Here is a 19,644-nt window from a genome sequence, read left to right on the forward strand (position 1 = left end):
GTTGCCACACTCCGACACCTGTTCGGGTCAAGGTCTCTAACCAGCACATCTTTCAGACTGTGGGAGGAAACCGGAGCACCCGGGGGAAACCCACGCAGACACAGGGAGAACAGGCGGTGACCCAAGTGGGGTATCGAATCCGGGTCCTTGATGCTGTGAGGCAGCACTGTGCCACTGTACCGCCTCAGAACAACTGAACAACAAACTGAACAATTCAAAAGGATGTTCCCGTATTACCATCTAATCACACCAGCAACTTAGTGCTTTCCATATAGTCATGTTACTCACCAGTACAAAATCCACAACTTTTTGTGTGTGTGTAAACCAACCTGCTCCTTGTATTGAGCTCTGCAGATGCTGCTTAATAACCAGGACACACTTTCGAGAAGCTTTACAGGCAGAAAACCCAAGGGCAAAATCACGAGAGGTCTGTCAGTGATGCATGTATTTGATTTTAAATCTTCTTAAAATATTCTGAAAAGGAATGGATTCTTGGCCTGGGCTGAAAACACAGATGATCAAATGACAAAGCTTTTACCAACATTCTCACAAAGATGCTGGGGTATGTGTGACAGCCTGGAAGCTAACGCACAGGTTCTGATAATCATTCTGCACCATGGAGTTTACAAGCTACTGCACATCTTAAAAACTGTCTAGGCACAAAGACAACATTATGAAGGGGTCATTGGATTTCTGTAGTGTGCATTCCCTAATATGTTTAAAAAAAAAGTAGAAACGTATGATACCTTCAGCTAAATAGCTGCCCACTAGGTCAGCCAGATGATAAAGCAGTAGCTAAGCAAAATCTCACCCATCCAAATATAAGCGCCATTTGAAAGCTATTACAATCTTGTGAGCTACTGGCACTCATATGTTTTCATCCTTTACAGAGCACCCACTAATTCCCCGATTTACAGTTATGAGCATGGAGTTAATTTAGTGTAATATCAGTAATAATGAAGTCCTTATGTTAATAGAACAGATTGGTTTATGATGAATTTAATAACGACAATGAGACAACAGCTGGGAAAAACTCTGCCGTGCTGTATTTTAAATGATCTATTCTGATTAGTGCAGCTACCTGACAAATAGTAAATCTTTTCCACTCTTCAAACTGGAATGTGGAGGAAACAAATTGCCAGCTTGGTCAAACAGCTGCTTTGCGGTTAAAATAGGGTTGCATCTTCACAAATCACTCTGGCCACATTATAATTTATCTAGCTGACACTGTATTAAACTACACATGATACCATTTCACTGCTCCTTAGTTCCCTGAAATGAGATCAAATGTTAACATGATCTCTGCTGAGTAACACTCAGAACTTTGGCATCATATTCTGAAATAAATCACAATGTGGTAGAATGCAAACTTTTCGCAAGAAGTGATATCCTAAACATAACAATTCAAGCAAATCATTGAACTGACCGGGTTAAGTACAGATGCAATAGTCACCTACAAAACCATCTTGCAAGACATCTTCCAGGTTAATGTGCAGCAGTCAGTGGGGTGTCTGCTTCAGTAAACATTCAATTCAACTGGGAAGGGGCAAATATTCAGAGCCAATTAAAATTTGAACTCTCTCGTGAACTCTGGCATGAATCACTGCAAAGATGAGAGTATTATTTTTATGAAGGATTTGAGTTTCCTTGGAACAGCTGTATTGGAGCAATAAGCATTTGTCACAGCATTTAGCCTGTATTGTTGCCAAAGTGAGTTCAACTTCAACACTCAACAAACCAATTGGAGATAAATGCAACTTCTCCTCCTGCCTGCGCCCATCTTCTGTTAAACAGCCTGGCTACATACAGCTGCCATGGTATCACCAAAGGATCCTGTTCAGAGTACATTCTTTCAACAGGTCACTAGTTCTGGCTGCCTGCGTGTGCATCTATGATTTCCATCATTCCACCAGTGATGGACTTGCCTTCAGCTGCTTACAGCACAGCTCTGTAAGAAGCCTCACAACACCAGGTTAAAAGTCCAACAGGTTAATTTGGAATGACGATCTTTCGGAGTGCAGCTCCTTCCTCATGTGATGAGGGAGCATCTGATCAGGTGTACCTAATGAAGGAGCAGCACTCCGAAAGATTGTGATTCCAAATTAAGTCTGTTGGACTTCAACCAGGTGTCTTCTTACTATGCCCATCCCAGTCCAACGCCGGCATCTCCACATCATGATCTCAAGTTATAGAATTCCCTCCCTTCAGCTCTCTCTCTTCCTACTAGCTGTTCCTTAAAATCCTATCCCTTCACCTTTTGGTCAGCTTGCCTAATATCTCTATGGGGTATGGTATCAAATGGTAACACTGCTGTAAAGAACCTTGGGATTTTTCATATGTGTTAATGCTGCTATATAAACGCAGATTGTTGCTGTATGGTGAATCAGAGAACCTTGCGGCACAAATGGAAATCATTTGACTCATATCATCTATGTGTTGCCTCTTTCAAAAAGCTATTAGTCCCACATTATTTCCCCAAGGCCAGAAAGCTTTTGGTTTTTAAGCATTTGTTCTACCCACTTTTGAAAGTCACTATAGAATCAGCCTCTGTCGCCCTTCCAGGCATCACAGTGACTTGCTCCATTAAAAAGAACTGTCAAAGCCTCTCACTGATTATCAATCTGTGCCCTCGTGTTACTGAATGACAGCAACTTCTTCCTTATTTACTCCATCAAAACCCTTCAGAAATTTGGACACCTCTATGAAGTCCCCCCTTAACCTCTGGTCTAAAGAGAATAATCCCAGCCTCCTTAAACTCTTCATGGAACCAAGCTCCCTCAACCTGGTCACCATTCCAGCAAATCAACTTGCGTAATGATGAAGGCGAAATACTGAGGATGCTGGAATCCAAAACAAAAACTGCAAATACTGGAAAAACTCAGCAGGTCCAACCACATCTGTGGAGGGAAAATACAGCCAACGTTTCGAGTCTGGATGACCAAGTGTTCTATTCTCGCTCCACAGATGCTGTCAGACCTGCTGAGATTTTGCAGCATTTTGAGTTTCTGAAATCACCTTGTGCCCTTGCTACGGCGTTATTATTCCTCCTAAACTCATAAGAACATAAGAAATAGGAGCAGGAGTAGGCCATCTAACCCCTCGACCTGCCCCGCCATTCAATAAGATCATGGCTGATCTGAAAGTGGTTCAGTTCCACTTACCTGCCTGCTCCCCATAACCCTTAATTTCCTTATTGATCAGAAATTTATCTACCTGTGACTTAAACATATTCAACAAGGTAGCCTCCACCACTTCAATGGGTTGAGAATTCCAGAGATTCACTACCCTCTGAGAGAAGAAGTTCCTCCTCAACTCTGTTCTAAACTGACTCCCAATCCAAATCTCTCTGCAGACTTTCCGTGTCCTCCACGCAATTCGCTTTCCCACTCATCTTTGTGTCATCAGCAAACTTTGTTACCCTACACTCTGTCCCCTCCTCCAGATTGTCTATGTATATGGTAAACAGTTGAGGCCCCAGCACCGATCCCTGCGGCACGCCACTAGTCACCAACTGCCAACCAGAAAAGCACCCATTTATTCCAACTCTCTGCTACCTGTTAAACAGCCAATCCTCAATCCACGCTAACACTTTACCCCCAAGTCTGTGTACCTTAATCTTCTGCAGCAACCTTTTGTGAGCATCCTTATTGAACGCCTTCTGGAAATCTAAAAACACCACATCCACTGGTTCCCCTCTGTCAACCACACTTATTACATCTTCATAAAAATCCAATAAATTCGTCAAACACAACTTTCCCTTCATGAATCCATGCTGCATCTGCTTGATCGAACCATTCTTTTCCAGGTGTCCTGTTATTTCTTCTTTAATATTGGATTCCAGCATTTTCCCAACTACGGATGTTAAGCTAACCAGCCTATAGTTACCCGCCTTTTGTCTACTTCCTTTTTTAAACAGCGGCGTAACATTAGCTGTTTTCCAATTAGCCGGCACTTGCCCAGAGTCCAGCGAATTTAGATAAATTACTACTAACGCATCTGCTATTACTTCTGCCATTTCTTTCAGTACCCTGAAATTGGAATCTTCTACAATTGGACACAATATCCCAGTTGATGCCTAACCACTGATTTATAAAGGTTCAGAATTTGTGTTTTTGTACTCAACACCTCAATTAATAAAGCCAGTGATCCCATTCGTTGTGTCAACACCTCATCGACTTTTCGCTCCCTCTTCGATGATTTGTATAAATGCACCCTTGGGTCTCTCGATTCCTGCACTGCTTTAACGCTGTACCATTAAGGTTTCATTGACTCTCCTCATTCTTCCTTGCAAAATATAGCACTTTACAGTTATTTGATTAATTTAATCTGCCATGTGTTTGCCCCTTTGATCAATTTTTGTTCTTCTGAAGTCTGCTACTATCTTTGCCATTGTTTAGTACATTCTGTACACTTTGAAACTATGCTCTTATACCAAAGTTCATGTTAATGTGTGCTAATTATGTTGTTAAAGATCCACAGAAAAAGGATATTGTTTAATTAAAAATTTAAGCACATATAAAGAGAGCCTGAGAGATTTTAATTTGATAGATTTCTGCTATAGACGTTGTTACAGCGCCCCTTAGGGACTTCAATTTGATTATTTGGTTAGTTCATTTTCCCATTTGTTAACATTTCACTCAAGAGTAGAGAAAGCCGGACATCTTTTGTTACTGGTTTAAGAAGGGTAGCAAGAATAATCCGGGTAATTACAGGCCAGTGAGCTTTACATCAGTGGTAGAGAAATTACTGGAGAGCATTCTTCGAGACAGAATTTATTCCCATTTGGAAATAAGTGGACATATTAGTGAGAGGCAACATGATTTTGTGAAAGGGACGTCGTGTCTCATGAACTTGACTGAGTTTTTTGAGGGAGTGATGATGATGATTGATGAGGGTAGGGCAGTGGATGTTGTCTACATGGACTTCAGTAAGGCCTTTGACATGGTCCCTTGTAGCAGAATGGTGCAGAAGGTGAAGTCACATGAGATCAGAAGTAAGCTGGCAAAGTGGACACAAAATTGGCTCAGTCAAAGAAGACAGAGGTAGCAGTGGAAGGGTGTGTTTCTCAATGGAAGGCTCTGACAAGTGGTGTTCCTCAGGGATCAGTGCTGGGACCTTTGCTGTTTGTAATCTATGTAAGTGATTTGGAGGAAAATGTAACTGGATTGATTAGTAAGTTTGTGGACGACACAAACGTTGGTGGATTTGCGGATAGCAATGAGGGCCATCACAGGATACAGCAGGATATAGATCAGTTGGAAACTTGGGCGGAGAGATGGCAGATGGAGTTTAATCTGCACAAATGTGAGGTAATGCACTTTGGAAGGTCTAATACAGATACAATATATACAGTAAATGGCAGAATCCTTAAGAGTATTGATAGGTAAAGGGATCTGGGTGTATAGGTACACAGGTCACTGAAAGTGGCAATGCAGGTAGAGAAGGTAGTCAAGAAGGCATACGGCATGCTTGCCTTCATCGGTTGAGGTATTGAGTTTAAAAATTGGCAAGTCATGTTGCAGCTTTATGGAGCCTTGGTTAGGCCACACTTGGAATATAGTGTTCAATTCTGGTCGCCACACTACCAGAAGGATGTGGAGGCTTTGGAAAAGATTTACCAGAATGTTGCCTGGAATGGAGGGCATTAGCTATGAGGAGAGATTGGAGAAACTTGGTTTGTTCTCACTGGAGCGACGGAGGTTATGGGGAGACCTGATAGAAGTCTACAAGATTACAACAGGTATGGACAGAGTGGATAGTCAGAAACTTTTTCCCAGGGCGGAAGAGTCAATAACTAAGAGGCATAGGTTTAAGGTGCGAGGGGCAAGCTTTAAAAGAGATGTACGAGGCAGATTTTTTTTTACACAGAGTGGTGGGTACCTGGAACTCGTTGCCGGGGGAGGTAGTGGAAGGGGATACAGTAGTGGCTTTTGAGGAGCGGCTTGCCAAGTGCATGAATGAGATGGGAATAGAGGGATATGGTCCCTGGAAAGGTAGGGGCTTTTATTTAAGTTGGGCAGCATGGTTGGTGCAGGCTTGGAAGGCTGGAGGGCCTGTTCCTGTGCTATAATTTTCTTTGTTCTTTAGTGGATGCAGGACCTAGGACCCCCAACATGTATTTCAATTGAATTTTGATAAGTTTTTGCTTTGCACCTTTATTTGTTTTATTGGTTTGCTTATGAAAAAAGCCTGATTTTTTAAGGGGCTGTCAATTTGTTAATTTATTAGTCAATTTGTTTAATTGATTTATACACAAATGCGTGGGGGCTCTCTACATGGCCATCTTTTCTTTTACCATTGGAGGTTTGGTGTGCAGAGTGGTAAATGTAGCTGCCCTGTGTAAAGTGATTTTGGATGTTCAGACTCCCAGGCTGCCTGATCTTCCTATGGCCTTGACAAGTCTGTGTTCCATGTCCGTATACAATACGTGTGGCTGCAGCCACTACTTCTTCATTTGAGAAGGCTGCTCCTCAGGTCTTGCTTGTGCTTAAACCTCATGCTCCTGATCACCGGTCACCTGATGTGGATGGGGACAGGTAGGATGGAAGTGGGGGGCTGGGCAAAGTGGAAGGCCACCTCGGTAGCGTGCTCCTGGCAAAGGTGACATAAACAGGTCCAGGCAGCATGCAGTTGAGAAATTAGCCGGTCTCATCCTTTTGCCCCTCTTCCATGGTTACGTCTTTGCCAGGATCTCCTTGGTGAAGGAGCGCGCAGTATCCACCGGTACGCCTGAGGCCTTCTCTAACTGATAAACACCGGGATGGATAAACTCTGGAATGTATCATCTCCCCCCAGTATATTACTGGCCTTTAATGAAATAAATCTCCATTGAAGATGTGGTTTATGTTACAGTGCCCCTTCATGTGTTTATTAGTTAATTTATTTATTTGATTTTTAATTAAAGAGCATCAAGAGAGTCGGCTGGGACATGGGATGAGTGAGGAGGACACAGAAAGCAACTATCTACAAAAGGCTTTGCATCTGGTTTCATTCTTCACCATCTGACTTGTAATTCATTTGTCAATTCAAATCATTATTAAACATAAAAAGAGTAATGGTTCTAATACCTGCCACTGGGGAGACAGCGCTATATATCCCTCTCTGCAGTCTCTGGGTTCAGACACAATGAAGGAGCACTCTGACAGTAGACCCTAACATCGGGGGAACATAAGGCAAAACTGGGAGGAGTTGGTCCACCCAGGAGTTCAGCAACAGTCTGACGGTCATACTCTCAGTATCATAGCTTACAGCCAATGTGCCAGCTTCCATCGTACCATCCCCAGATACGTTCTGTCCCACCAGCAGGACAGATCTACCAAAGGTGGTGGCATAGTCAGGGGGGGCTTTGCACTGGGCGTCCTCAATTTGACTCCAGACCCCATGATATCTCACAGCATCAGATCAAACATGGGCAAGGAAACTTCCTGGATTATCATCTACCTTCCACACACGCACCCGTCCTGCCTCAGCTGATGAATTAGTACTCCTCCATGTTGAACAAGACTTGGAGGAAGCACTGAGGTGGCAAGGGCAGAAAATGTACTCTAGGTGGGGGTTAAGTACATAGCTGCTAGACTCAGGCTGCAGCAGCTGGTAACAGACCAATAAGAGGGAAAAATCTACTTGATCTCAATGTCATCAATCTACAGATCTGTTTAGAACCAAAGAAAACCATAGAAACCCTAACAATGCAGAAAAAGGCCATTTGGCCCATTGAGTCTGCACTGACCACAATCCCACTCAGGCCTTACCCCCATATCCCTACATATTTACTCGCTAATCCCTCTAACCGATGCACCTCAGGGCACTAAGGGTCAATTTAGCATGACCAATCAACCTAACCCGCACATCTTTGGACTCTGGGAGGAAACCGGAGCATCCGGAGGAAATCCATGCAGACACGAAGAGAATGTGCAAACTCCACACAGACAGTGACCCAAGCTGGGAATCAAACCCAGATCCTTGGAGCTGTGAAGCAGCAGTGCTAACCACTGTGCTACTGTGCCTGTTCATGGCAGTATTAGGAGTGACCACTGCATAGTCATTGTGGAGACAAAAGTCCCATTTTCACACAGAGGACACCTACAGCTTGGTATGGCTCCTGCTTTGCCCAAGACCACAAGGAACAACAAAAGGCTGTGAATGGAGCCCAATCCATCACGCAAACCAGCTTCCCATCCATTGATTCTGTCTGCACTTCCTGCTCTCTTGGCAAAGCAGCCAGCATAATTAAAGACCCCACGCATCCCGGACGTTCTCTTTTCCACCTTCTTCCTTTGGGAAAAAGATACAAAAGTTTGAGGTCACATACTAACTGACTGGAGAACAGGTTCTTCCCTGCTGCCGTCAGACTTTTGAATGGGCTTAGCTTGCATTAAGTTGATCTTTCTCTACACACTAGCTATGACTGTAACACTACACTCTGCACTCTCTCCTTTCCTTCTCTATGAACATTATGTTTTGTCTGTACAGCACGCAAGGAACAATACTTTTCACTGTATACTAATATATGTGATCATAATACATCAAATCAAATCAAACCTTCCATCATGTGAGGCACTACCACCATGCTAAATGGGATAGCTTCAGAACAGATCTACGAACTCAAAACTGGCATCCATGAGGTCCTGTGGGCCATCAATAACAGCAGAATTGTACTCAACCACAATTTGGCCCGGCATATCCCCACTCTATCAGTATCACCGAGCCAGGGTGGTGATGACCGCTAGACTTGCTGAAATTATGACACTAATCTTGTGAAGCTACAATACCAGAATGCATAGAGGCTGAACTGCAGAAGTTACAGACAAATCGATACGATCCCACAACAACAAATCTAAGCTCTGGAGTCCTGTCACATCCAGTTGTGAATAGTGGTGGACAATTAAACAAGTAACAGGAGGCGACTCCACAAATATCCCCATTCTCAACGATAGGGGAGTCCAGCATATTAGTGCAAAAGATAAAGTTGAAGCATTTACAGAAATCTTCAGCCAGAAGTGTCACGTGATTGATCCATCTCAGCTTCCTCCACAGAACACCACCATCACAGATGTCAGTCTTCAATCAATTCGATTCACTCCATGTGATATCAACAAACGGCTGAAGGCATCAGGTATTGAAAAGGCAATGCGCTCTGTCAACAACCCAACAATAGGACTGAAAATTTGTATTTCAGAGAATTGCCAAATATATTCTGTCCACAAAAAGCAGGATTAATCCAACCTGGCCAAGTACCATCTCATCAGCAAACTCTCCATCGGCAAGTTGATGGAAGGCGTAGTTGACAGTGCTATTAACCACAACTAACTCAGCAATAACATGCTCTCACAAGCTCAGTTTGGATTCTACCAGGGCCACTCAGCTCCTGACTTCATTACAACCTTGGTTCAAACATGGATAAAGGAGCTGAATTCTAGAGGTGAGGTGAGAGTGACAGCCCTTTACATCAAGACAGCATTCGACTGAGTGTGGCATCAAGGTGCCTGAGCAAAACTGAAGAAAATTCTCCACTAGCTGGAGTCATACTGGCACAAAGAAAGATGGTTGTTGCTGTTAGAGTTTAATCATCTCAGTCCCAGGGCTGCAGGGGTTCCTCAGGGTTGTCCTAGACTCAACCACCTTCAGATGCTTTATCACCAACTTCCCCTTTATTATAAGGTCAGAAGTGAGGATGTTTACTGATGGTTTGCAGTTTTAGGTTCTATTGGCCTCATTCTCCGCAGTTAGTTAAGTAGCCCATGTCCACATACTGCACAAATGCCAGACAATGGCCCTCTCCAGCCAGAGAGATGTCGACACCTCCCCTTGACATTTAGTGGCATTACCATTATTGAATCCTTTACCAAGAACATCATAAGGGGGGGGTCACTATTAACCAGGATGGATCCTTGAGGATCAGTCCCATATTTATTGTGGCTACAAGAGCAGGTCAGATAATGGATATTTCGTGGCGAGTAACTCACTTACTGAATCACAAAAGTCTTTCCATCATCTGGAAGTTAGGAGTACGATGGGACATCTGCCACTTGCCTGGATGAGTGCAGCTCCAACAACACCAAAGTAGCACAATGTCATCCAGGACAAAGCAACCTATCAACCTCCTTGAGCACGTACTCCCACCAGAACCTGTGCAGTGTTCACAATGTGAACCATCAAAATGCAATGCCTCTACACAACAAGGTTTCTTTTGACAGCAACTCCCAAACTTCTGACTGCTACCACCTAGAAAGACAAGAGCAGCAGACGTATGGATACACCTCCAAGTCACACATCATTCTGATTTGGAAATACATCACCATTCATTGTTTCTGGGTCTAAATCCTGGAACTTCCTCTCTAACGGCACTCTGAGAAAATCACTACACAAACTGCAGAGGTTGAAGATAATGGCTTGCCACCACCTTGTGAAGGGATATTAAGGATAGAAAAAATGTCAGCAACACCCAATCCGGTAAATTAATTAAACAGAATGAAAAACAAACGTTCGTCCACTACACAAAAAATGTTTTTAATACAGTTACGTATGGTGGTCCGGATAAACAGTTACATCGAGGGGAATTGGAGCTGAATATTTGCTCAAGGAAGCATGTGTTAGACACCTTAGTGCTCTCCTATTTGATTTCAGGTGCCACATGTACACAGAGGACAGAAAAGGAAAGCTGCTACTGGCCAGGTTTGGCCAGAACAGTCCAAAGTCAACATGCCAATATTTTACACATTAAAAATTTCAGAAGACAATACATTTTTCATTTGATCAGACCTTCTAGAAGTTAAAAACAATTCTAGTTACCAAATGTACAACTGCTTGGAACAGATCAACTCTCCGTAATCATTTTGTATCAGGTAAAATAAGCCTTCTGCGCACACTCAACACACAGACAAAACACACACACACACACACGTCTGTTTTCAGGAGACAATACTTGTGAAGAAATGCTGCTGCATTTAAGCATATTTGGACACAACACAGGCGAAAGCCATAACAATCTACCACAAGACAAAGTTCTGCAGACGCTAAAACTCTGATACAAAAATAAAAATTGCAGAAAACACTCAGCATGTTGGGCAGCGCTTATAGAGGTAAAAGGTCATTGACCTGAGACTGTAACTTTGTTTCTCTCCTCCACAGACGTTGCCTGACCTGCTGAGTATTCCCAGCATTTTCTGCTTACATTTCATGAGAATCCTGCATTTTTTGTACTTTTTTGCTAATTTTATGAGCTGCAATAATACTAATGGATCAATAGAGAAACGAAAGAGACCACATTGATTTCTCGGAACTGTAGAAACAAAATCATATAGTGAAACTTTCTGCACTGTTGAATACACATCAATATGCCATCTGCCTAATTCTACAAAGTTCCAATCGTAGCACCTGACGTCAACACACTGGCACTAAGAGAATGTCCTTTTAGTAAAGATCCTTCCACACAAATTTGCGAATAGTACCCTAATGGTTATCACACTGAACCAACTAATTTGGAGGGTGTAAATTCAATTTCTACCACACAAGTTATGAAACTGATATACTAAATCACTGCCTATCATGGTCTTTGCAAGTTTTGTTGCAGGGACCTTGACTGTGCACACTCTGGAAAGCCAGGCATTCACATCCTGTGAGAGAATAGACAAGTAAAATACATTTCTGGATTTTACTCCCAAAGTTATCACATATTACCAAATGCTAAAGCAAGGCTATCCCCATGTCCAAGGCAGCCTCTTTTTACCACCTCACTTGTGCACACAGTGCATCATATTCTTGATCTCTTTCTATCATTGCTTGGCCCCATCCCAACTAATTTCAATCAAGGTAGGGGCAAACCTGCTGAAATTAGCACTTGCTGTTATTTTCTTACTCACCTGATAAGCTTTGTTGATCTGTGTAGCCGCCCAAGTAGCATACCTCATATTGTCCTTTTTCATTTTAGCGTTAGCTTTAGGGTTAGATGCAATGTGACTTGCAGACTGAAAAGGAAAGGGGAAAAAAAAATCTCAACTTCTTCCAGCACTGGGTGCAAGCTGTGCAAATAACATTTCCCATTTTTATGATGTTGAAGAACAGAGAATCATAGAATCTCTACAGTGCAAAAGGAGGCCATTTTTACTCTTCAAGTCTGCACTGACCACAATTCCACCCATGCCCTATCCCTGTAACCCCATGTGTTTACCCTGCTAAATCCCCGACACTAAGGGGCAATTTAGCATGGCCAATCCACCTAACTGAGCATCTCTGGAGTCTGAGGGGAAACCAGAGTGCTCAGAGGAAACCCACATAGACACAGAGAATATGCAAACTCTACACAGTCACCCGAGACCAGAATCGAATACAGGTCCCCGGCTCTGTGAGGCAGCAGTGCTAACCACTGTGCTATTGTGCCGCCCCTTAGCACAAGCAGAATATTGCATGGGTTTTGTCTTTGAACATCCAGAGCCTTCACTGATAAAATAGAAATGATGCAAACCACAAGTAAACAATTGCACCAAAATGTCCCCAATGGAAACACATACCAAAATGTTCTAACAGCATCGAGTTACTGCTTAGTGTATGAAAATGTACATCATACAGTCGAAATAAACGCATCAAATTCTGACTAGCTGCTTCTTCCAACTCTTCAACGCACAGAGACTAGAGAATTTGGGATTATTCCCCTTAAGAACAGAGAGGATTAAGGGGAAATTTAATCAAGTCTTCAAAATGTTAGAGTAAACAGTTTTCAGTGTTAATAGTATCAGTAACCAGAAGTCACAGATTGATAGCAAAATGAGCAAGTATTTTTTAAACAGTGAGTTACAATGATCTGGAATGTGCTGCTTGATAGGAAGCAGATTTAATAATAACTTTCAAAAGGGAACTGAATAATTAGCTGAGAAAGATACAAAGTTGCAGGCTCTGGGGAAGCTGCAGAGGAGTGGGACTAATTAGATAGCTCTTTCAAAGAGCCAGCACAGACATGATGGGTCGAATGATTTCCACTGTGCTGTATCATTCTTTCACTCTCTTGTCATGGTTACGATGGTTATGAATGGAAAGCATTCTAACTTTGCCATTGAGTTACTGGGGGGAATTCCCTCAACATGTGCAAGCTTACCATGTAAAGCCCAAACAAAGCACGCATGTTTCTGTTGTTTAGTTTCAGTGCCTGGGAAAAATACTTGCGAGAGATTTCCAGGTTTTCCAACCCACCTTGGGTGTATTTCACCTGTAAGACATAGAAGCTTACAAGAATAATAAAGTGTAAAAGCTGAATTTCAAGGCAGTATAAAGCCATGCACAGTGCTCACAGATTAATAACAAACCATTCTCAATTAACCACTCCCACTGTTATGTAAAGACGATACCTCCAACAGTGTAGTGTTCGCTCAGTGTACCCATGGATTGTCAGCCTGGGTCACATGCACAATTCTCTTGAGATCTGAACTCTCAACTATTGGACTCAGAGGGAAGGGTGCTATTCGCTGAGCCATAGCTATCACATACCGACACCTCCCACACACCCACCACCCCACCACCCCCCCCCCCCCCCACCGCCACACACCCCCCCTCCACATACACACACCACACACCCCCCTCCACACACACACACACACACGCACACCCCCCCCTCTCCACACACACACACCACAACCCCCCCCTCTCCACATACACACACCACAACCCCCCCCTCTCCACACACACACACACAACCCCCCCCTCTCCACACACACACACACAACCCCCCCCTCTCCACACACACACACCACAACCCCCCCCCCTCCACACACACACACCACAACCCCCCCCTCTCCACACACACACCACAACCCCCCCTCTCCACACACACACACACCACAACCCCCCCTCTCCACACACACACCACAACCCCCCCTCTCCACACACACACCACAACCCCCCCTCTCCACACACACACCACAACCCCCCCTCTCCACACACACACAGACCACAACCCCCCCTCTCCACACACACACACACAACCCCCCCTCTCCACACACACACACACACCCCCCCTCTCCACACACACACACACAACCCCCCCTCTCCACACACACACACACAACCCCCCCTCTCCACACACACACCACAACCCCCCCTCTCCACACACACACCACAACCCCCCCTCTCCACACACACACCACAACCCCCCCTCTCCACACACACACACCACAACCCCCCCTCTCCACACACACACACACCACAACCCCCCCTCTCCACACACACACCACAACCTCCCCTCTCCACACACACACCACAACCCCCCCTCTCCACACACACACAACCCCCCCTCTCCACACACACACACACCACAACCCCCCCTCTCCACACACACACACACCACAACCCCGCCTCTCCACACACACCACAACCCCGCCTCTCCACACACACCACAACCCCCCCTCTCCACACACACCACAATCCCCCCTCTCCACACACACCACAACCCCCCCTCTCCACACACACCACAACCCCCCCTCTCCACACACACCACAACCCCCCCTCTCCACACACACCACAACCCCCCCTCTCCACACACACCACAACCCCCCCTCTCCACACACACCACAACCCCCCCTCTCCACACACACCACAACCCCCCCTCTCCACACACACCACAACCCCCCCTCTCCACACACACCACAACCCCCCCTCTCCACACACACCACAACCCCCCCTCTCCACACACACACACCACAACCTCCCCTCTCCACACACACACCACAACCCCCGCTCTCCGCGCACACACACACACACACCACAACCCCCCCTCTGCACGCACACACACTCATCACAACCCCCCCCCGCGCACACACACACTCCACAACCCCCCTCTCCACACACACACACCACAACCCCCCTCTCCACACACACACACCACAACCCCCCTCTCCACACACACACACACACCACAACCCCCCCTCTCCACACACACACACACCACAACCCCCCCTCTCCACACACACACACACACCACAACCCCCCCTCTCCACACACACACACACCACAACCCCCGCCTCTCCACACACACACACACACCACAACCCCCCCTCTCCACACACACACCACAACCCCCCCTCTCCACACACACACACACACACACACCACAACCCCCCCTCTCCACACACACACACACCACAACCCCCGCTCTCCACACACACACCACAACCCCCGCTCTCCACACACACACACACACACCACAACCCCCGCCTCTCCACACACACACACACACACACACACACAACACCCCCCTCTCCACACACACACACACAACAACCCCCGCCTCTCCACACACACACACACACACACACACACACCACAACCCCCGCCTCTCCACACACACACACACACACACCACAACCCCCGCCTCTCCACACACACACACACACCACAACCCCCGCCTCTCCACACACACACACCACAACCCCCGCCTCTCCACACACACACACACCACAACCCCCGCCTCTCCACACACACACATACCACAACCCCTCCTCTCCACACACACACACACACACACCACAACCCCTCCTCTCCACACACACACACACACAACCCCTCCTCTCCACACACACACACACACACCACAACCCCCCCTCTCCACACATGCACCACAACCCCCCCCTCCACACATGCACCACAACTCCCCCACCACAATGTTGTCCAACATAACAATCAGATTAATCCCATAAGAAAGCTCCTCCCCCACTTACCTCTGCATAGTGTTGACAGTACAGGTGATTGTGAGGGTTAGTCATCATAAGTTCCTCTAAGCAAAATGCTGCTTTGCCGTAACTGTGCAAAGGAGAAAGGAGTTGCATTTTTAAAGCTAGCTCACATAACAAATAGTTTGTGCTAGCTATTTTTATGGTCCTGATATTCCCATAGCTAAAGCAACTGCAGTTTAAAAATACACTGCATCAAGCATATTACAATTGCAGGTGTCCAGGGGTGTGAATGACTCTATATAAATGCAGGTCAGTTAGTGCATATCTTCTACCACAAAACTGACAGGCCTCCTTCTCTACTGCACGATTCTATGCCTTGTGTCATACAATACTCAGTGATAAAACCGAGCTTCATGCCATACTCAGTATTAGTGGAGTGGTTAACAGAGTGCATCTCTGAACTGTTTACTACACACATTGATCATTAACTTGGCGCTTCATTCGAAGTGTTTGCTGCTCTCCATTTCAGTGTAAATTGTAGATGTCTGGATTGTCTGTCTGAAGCATTTAACTTGCAGCACACCAGGTCAAAAAATGCCGATCTAATTGAATGGCTTGAGAGGTTGAGTGGTCTCCTCCTGTTTCTGGCCTTGCTTGCCGCTGCAACTTACAGCAGCCACTATATTGGGATGGAGATTGTCTTACACAAAGATAAGCACTTTGCATTTTTATAAAGTAGGTGAATGATGCCAGCCCTTAAGTCTTCAAAACAGCTGGCTTATACCTATCTCAGAGTTTAAGATGGCCAGTGTCCTTGACAGACCATAGTCTGCAATGTGAATCCCGATTATGGAAAAAGCTACACCATCAAATGCCAGAAGCCAATTTACTGGCTAATCTTATCATCCACTGGCCAACCAAATCAGCTGTATCACAGTGTGTCACTCTACTGCATTGAAGTAAACTGTTTTGTGCTCATACTGCAAAAACTAAACTACAGGAGTTGGAAACATTGCACAAAGCACACAAGAGAAGAAAAAATCACTAACGAGTTGCTTAGCACGGATAGAAAAGATAATTTCACAATTTAAACTTAAAATCTAGCCCTTAATGATTTGCATTGTTTGATCTTCATACATTCTTTTAAAGAAAAGTTTTGGAATATTGGCTTGTGATCCTCTGTTTACTTTTACGTTCAATATAATTATCCTTCATGATTTCTTCTATTACTCTGAAATGTTTTGTTGCTTCTAACGAGATTCAGCTTTGTGCTCACAACCTCTCTGACTGGTTTTGAAAATTATGCACTTAGCCCTTGAATATGTTGTATCTAAAACAGAATTTATTCAAATATTCAATGCGCTCATTGTAATGTTTCAGAATGGGGAATAGAGTGAATGGGAAAATTTCAATATGTGGGGGGCTGGGAGGAAGGGTCAACCAGCAAGAAGTGCAGGACCACAGAGGGGAATTCCCTGCCCCCAGGACTGTGTCCAAGGAACAGGGCACTTTTTTTTTTACAGGCATCAATAGCTAGGCCGGCACTTGATGCCAATCCCAATTTCCCTTGAGAAGGTGATGGTAAATCACCTTCTTGAACTGCTGCAGTCTGTGTGGAACACCCACAGTGCTGTCAGGGAAGGAGTTTCAGGGTTTTGACCCAGCAACAGTGAAGGAATGACTACATATTTCTAAGTCCGGACGGTGTCTGAATTGGGTGGTCGTGTTCCTAGGCACCTGCTGTCTTTTTCCTTCAAAGTCACAGAGATGTACAGCACGGAAACAGGCCCTTCAGCCCAACCCGTCCATGGAAGAGGTTTGGAAAGTGCTAGCAAAGAGGCTTGGCCAGTTGCAGCAATGCATTTTGTAGATTGTACACACTGCTGCCACAGTGTGCTGGTAGTGAAGGAAATGAATATTTAAGATGGTGAATGGGATGTCGCACAAGTAAGCCTGGGGCTGTAATGGGGAGCACAGTGCAACCACTGCCTCAAACATGCCCTCTGACACAGCTCCAACAACTGCTAAAGAAAGATGTTCATTTTAGCCTCCTTCCTCACTCAGTGATGACCCAATGCCATTGACTCCTTAAGCTGAGAAAATAACAAACAAAACCTGCCATAATTTCAAATAAGAAGTCCACTAAATCGCTTTGCTTTCTCTGCTCTAGTGGAAAGTGTCCCAGTTTCTTACATTCAGGGCATTTTGCATAAAATTTACATACATTAGGTCTGTATCCCCTGCAGTTCGCAAGGGTAAGAGGAGGTTTGATTGAAGTTTTGAGGATTTCAAAAGGAATTGATGGTGTGAATAAGGAAAAATGTTTCTTGGACATGGAGACAAATTCAGAGCCAAGTTCATTCAAGAGAAAAGCCAGGAAAAATTCCTTCACTAAAACAATGCAAAGCAGTTGATGCTATTTCAATTAATCATTTTAAATTGGAGGTCGATAGATTTAAGGAAATAGTGCCAAAGCAATTAAATGGAGCTAAGATAAAGAGAAGCTATGATTTTATTAAATGGCAGAACAGATTCAAAGGGCTGAATGGCCTATTCCTGTAGCCTATGTCCCTCATCAACTCTGGCATCATTCGGCTGAATCCACGTTTTCAATAGCTTTAATGTCTGTTCAATAACGAGCTGTTCATAACCTGGCACAGTTTGGCATGCCATACACACATGTAGAAATTTCTGCTAATTTCTCCTGGGCCTTTGCTTTAAAGCAGAGAAGGTTGAGTGCGGACATGACTGAGCTGTATCAGATTATACAGGGTATAGATAGGGTGCACAGGGAGCGACTGTTCCCCATTGGTTGAAGGGGTCAATCATGAGGGAGCACAGTTTTAGGGTGAGGGGCAGGAGATTCAGAGGGGATCAGAGAAAGCTTTTTACACTCAAAAGGTGGTGGGAATCTGGAATGCACTGCCTAGGAAGGTAGTGGAGGCTGGAAACTTTACAACCTTTAAAATCCAATCCATCACGCAAACCAGCCTCCCATCCATTGACTCTGTCTACACTTCCCACTGCCTCGACAAAGCAGCCAGCATAATTAAGGACTCAGTGCACTCCGGACATTCTCTCTTCCACCTTCTTCCTTCAGGAAAAAGTTCGAAGTCACATATCAACCGATTCGAGAACTGCTTCTTTCCTGCTGCTGTCAGACTTCTGAATAGATGTACCTTGCATTAAATTGATCTTTCTCTACACCCTAGGTATGATTGTAACACTACATTCTGCACTCTCGCATTTCCTTCTCTGTAAACAGTATGTTTTGTCTGTATAGCGCGCAAGGAACAAAACTTTTCACTATGTTAATACACGTGACAATAATAAATCAAAGTATATGGATGAACATTTGAAACATCAAAACTTTAAACGATATAGGACAAGAAAACGGGATTAGTTTAACTTTAGTGGTAATTATTGTTGGTGCAGACTCAATGGACTGAAGGGACTCAACTGAACATGCTGGAGATATTTCCCATTATTCTGCACTCTGCAGTCTCCCAGAGTCTAATCACTGAGCGATGTTACCCTTTCTTAATAACAGTGGATCTTAATGACTAACGTCGAATGACAAGTTGCTTTACTGTTTTCTGTGCCGGTTATTCTTTTTCCTGGCTGACTGCACTCTGGAGGGTTCAGAGTTTGGGAAATTCAGTGCTCAGCTGTTACAGTCTCAGGTGTTGTTGGTCAGAGTTGAGGGGGATGTCAATCAGCACATCAAATTCTAGAGACCATTGCTACTGGACGACCTTGAATCATATGAGGCTGATAAAATTTCCAGTATCCAGCCTCCAACCAAACCAAGTAACTAGCTCAGGGAGACAAATAGTACGAGAGATAAGTTAACGAGAGTCCCCTGCCTCAAGCTATGTGAAAACTGTTTGGGAAGCTTTAGGATTTCTGGAAACTTTTTCCTATTTAAATATGTGTGAGCAGAAACACATACTCTGTTACTAAAACTATTAAGCAGATCAAATGG

General features: G+C 44.6%; 1 protein-coding gene across 2 annotated transcripts in view; it reads right to left on the reverse strand.

Annotated features, from left to right (window-relative positions):
* Positions 1-19,644, reverse strand: part of emc2 (ER membrane protein complex subunit 2) — a 100,830-nt gene that overhangs the window by 24,378 nt on the left and 56,808 nt on the right. For both annotated transcript variants that reach the window (XM_080193974.1, XM_080193975.1), the window contains exons 8-10: positions 15,705-15,786; positions 13,091-13,201; positions 11,862-11,966 (exon numbers count right to left, since the gene is read on the reverse strand). In XM_080193974.1, the coding sequence (XP_080050100.1) occupies positions 11,862-11,966; positions 13,091-13,201; positions 15,705-15,786 (298 nt within the window). The remainder of the gene's footprint in view (positions 1-11,861; positions 11,967-13,090; positions 13,202-15,704; positions 15,787-19,644) is intronic.

Source organism: Carcharhinus amblyrhynchos, chromosome 8 (assembly GCF_965287045.1).
Source record: "Carcharhinus amblyrhynchos chromosome 8, sCarAmb.v2.hapA, whole genome shotgun sequence".
In the NCBI taxonomy this organism is placed as follows: Eukaryota; Metazoa; Chordata; class Chondrichthyes; order Carcharhiniformes; family Carcharhinidae; genus Carcharhinus; species Carcharhinus amblyrhynchos.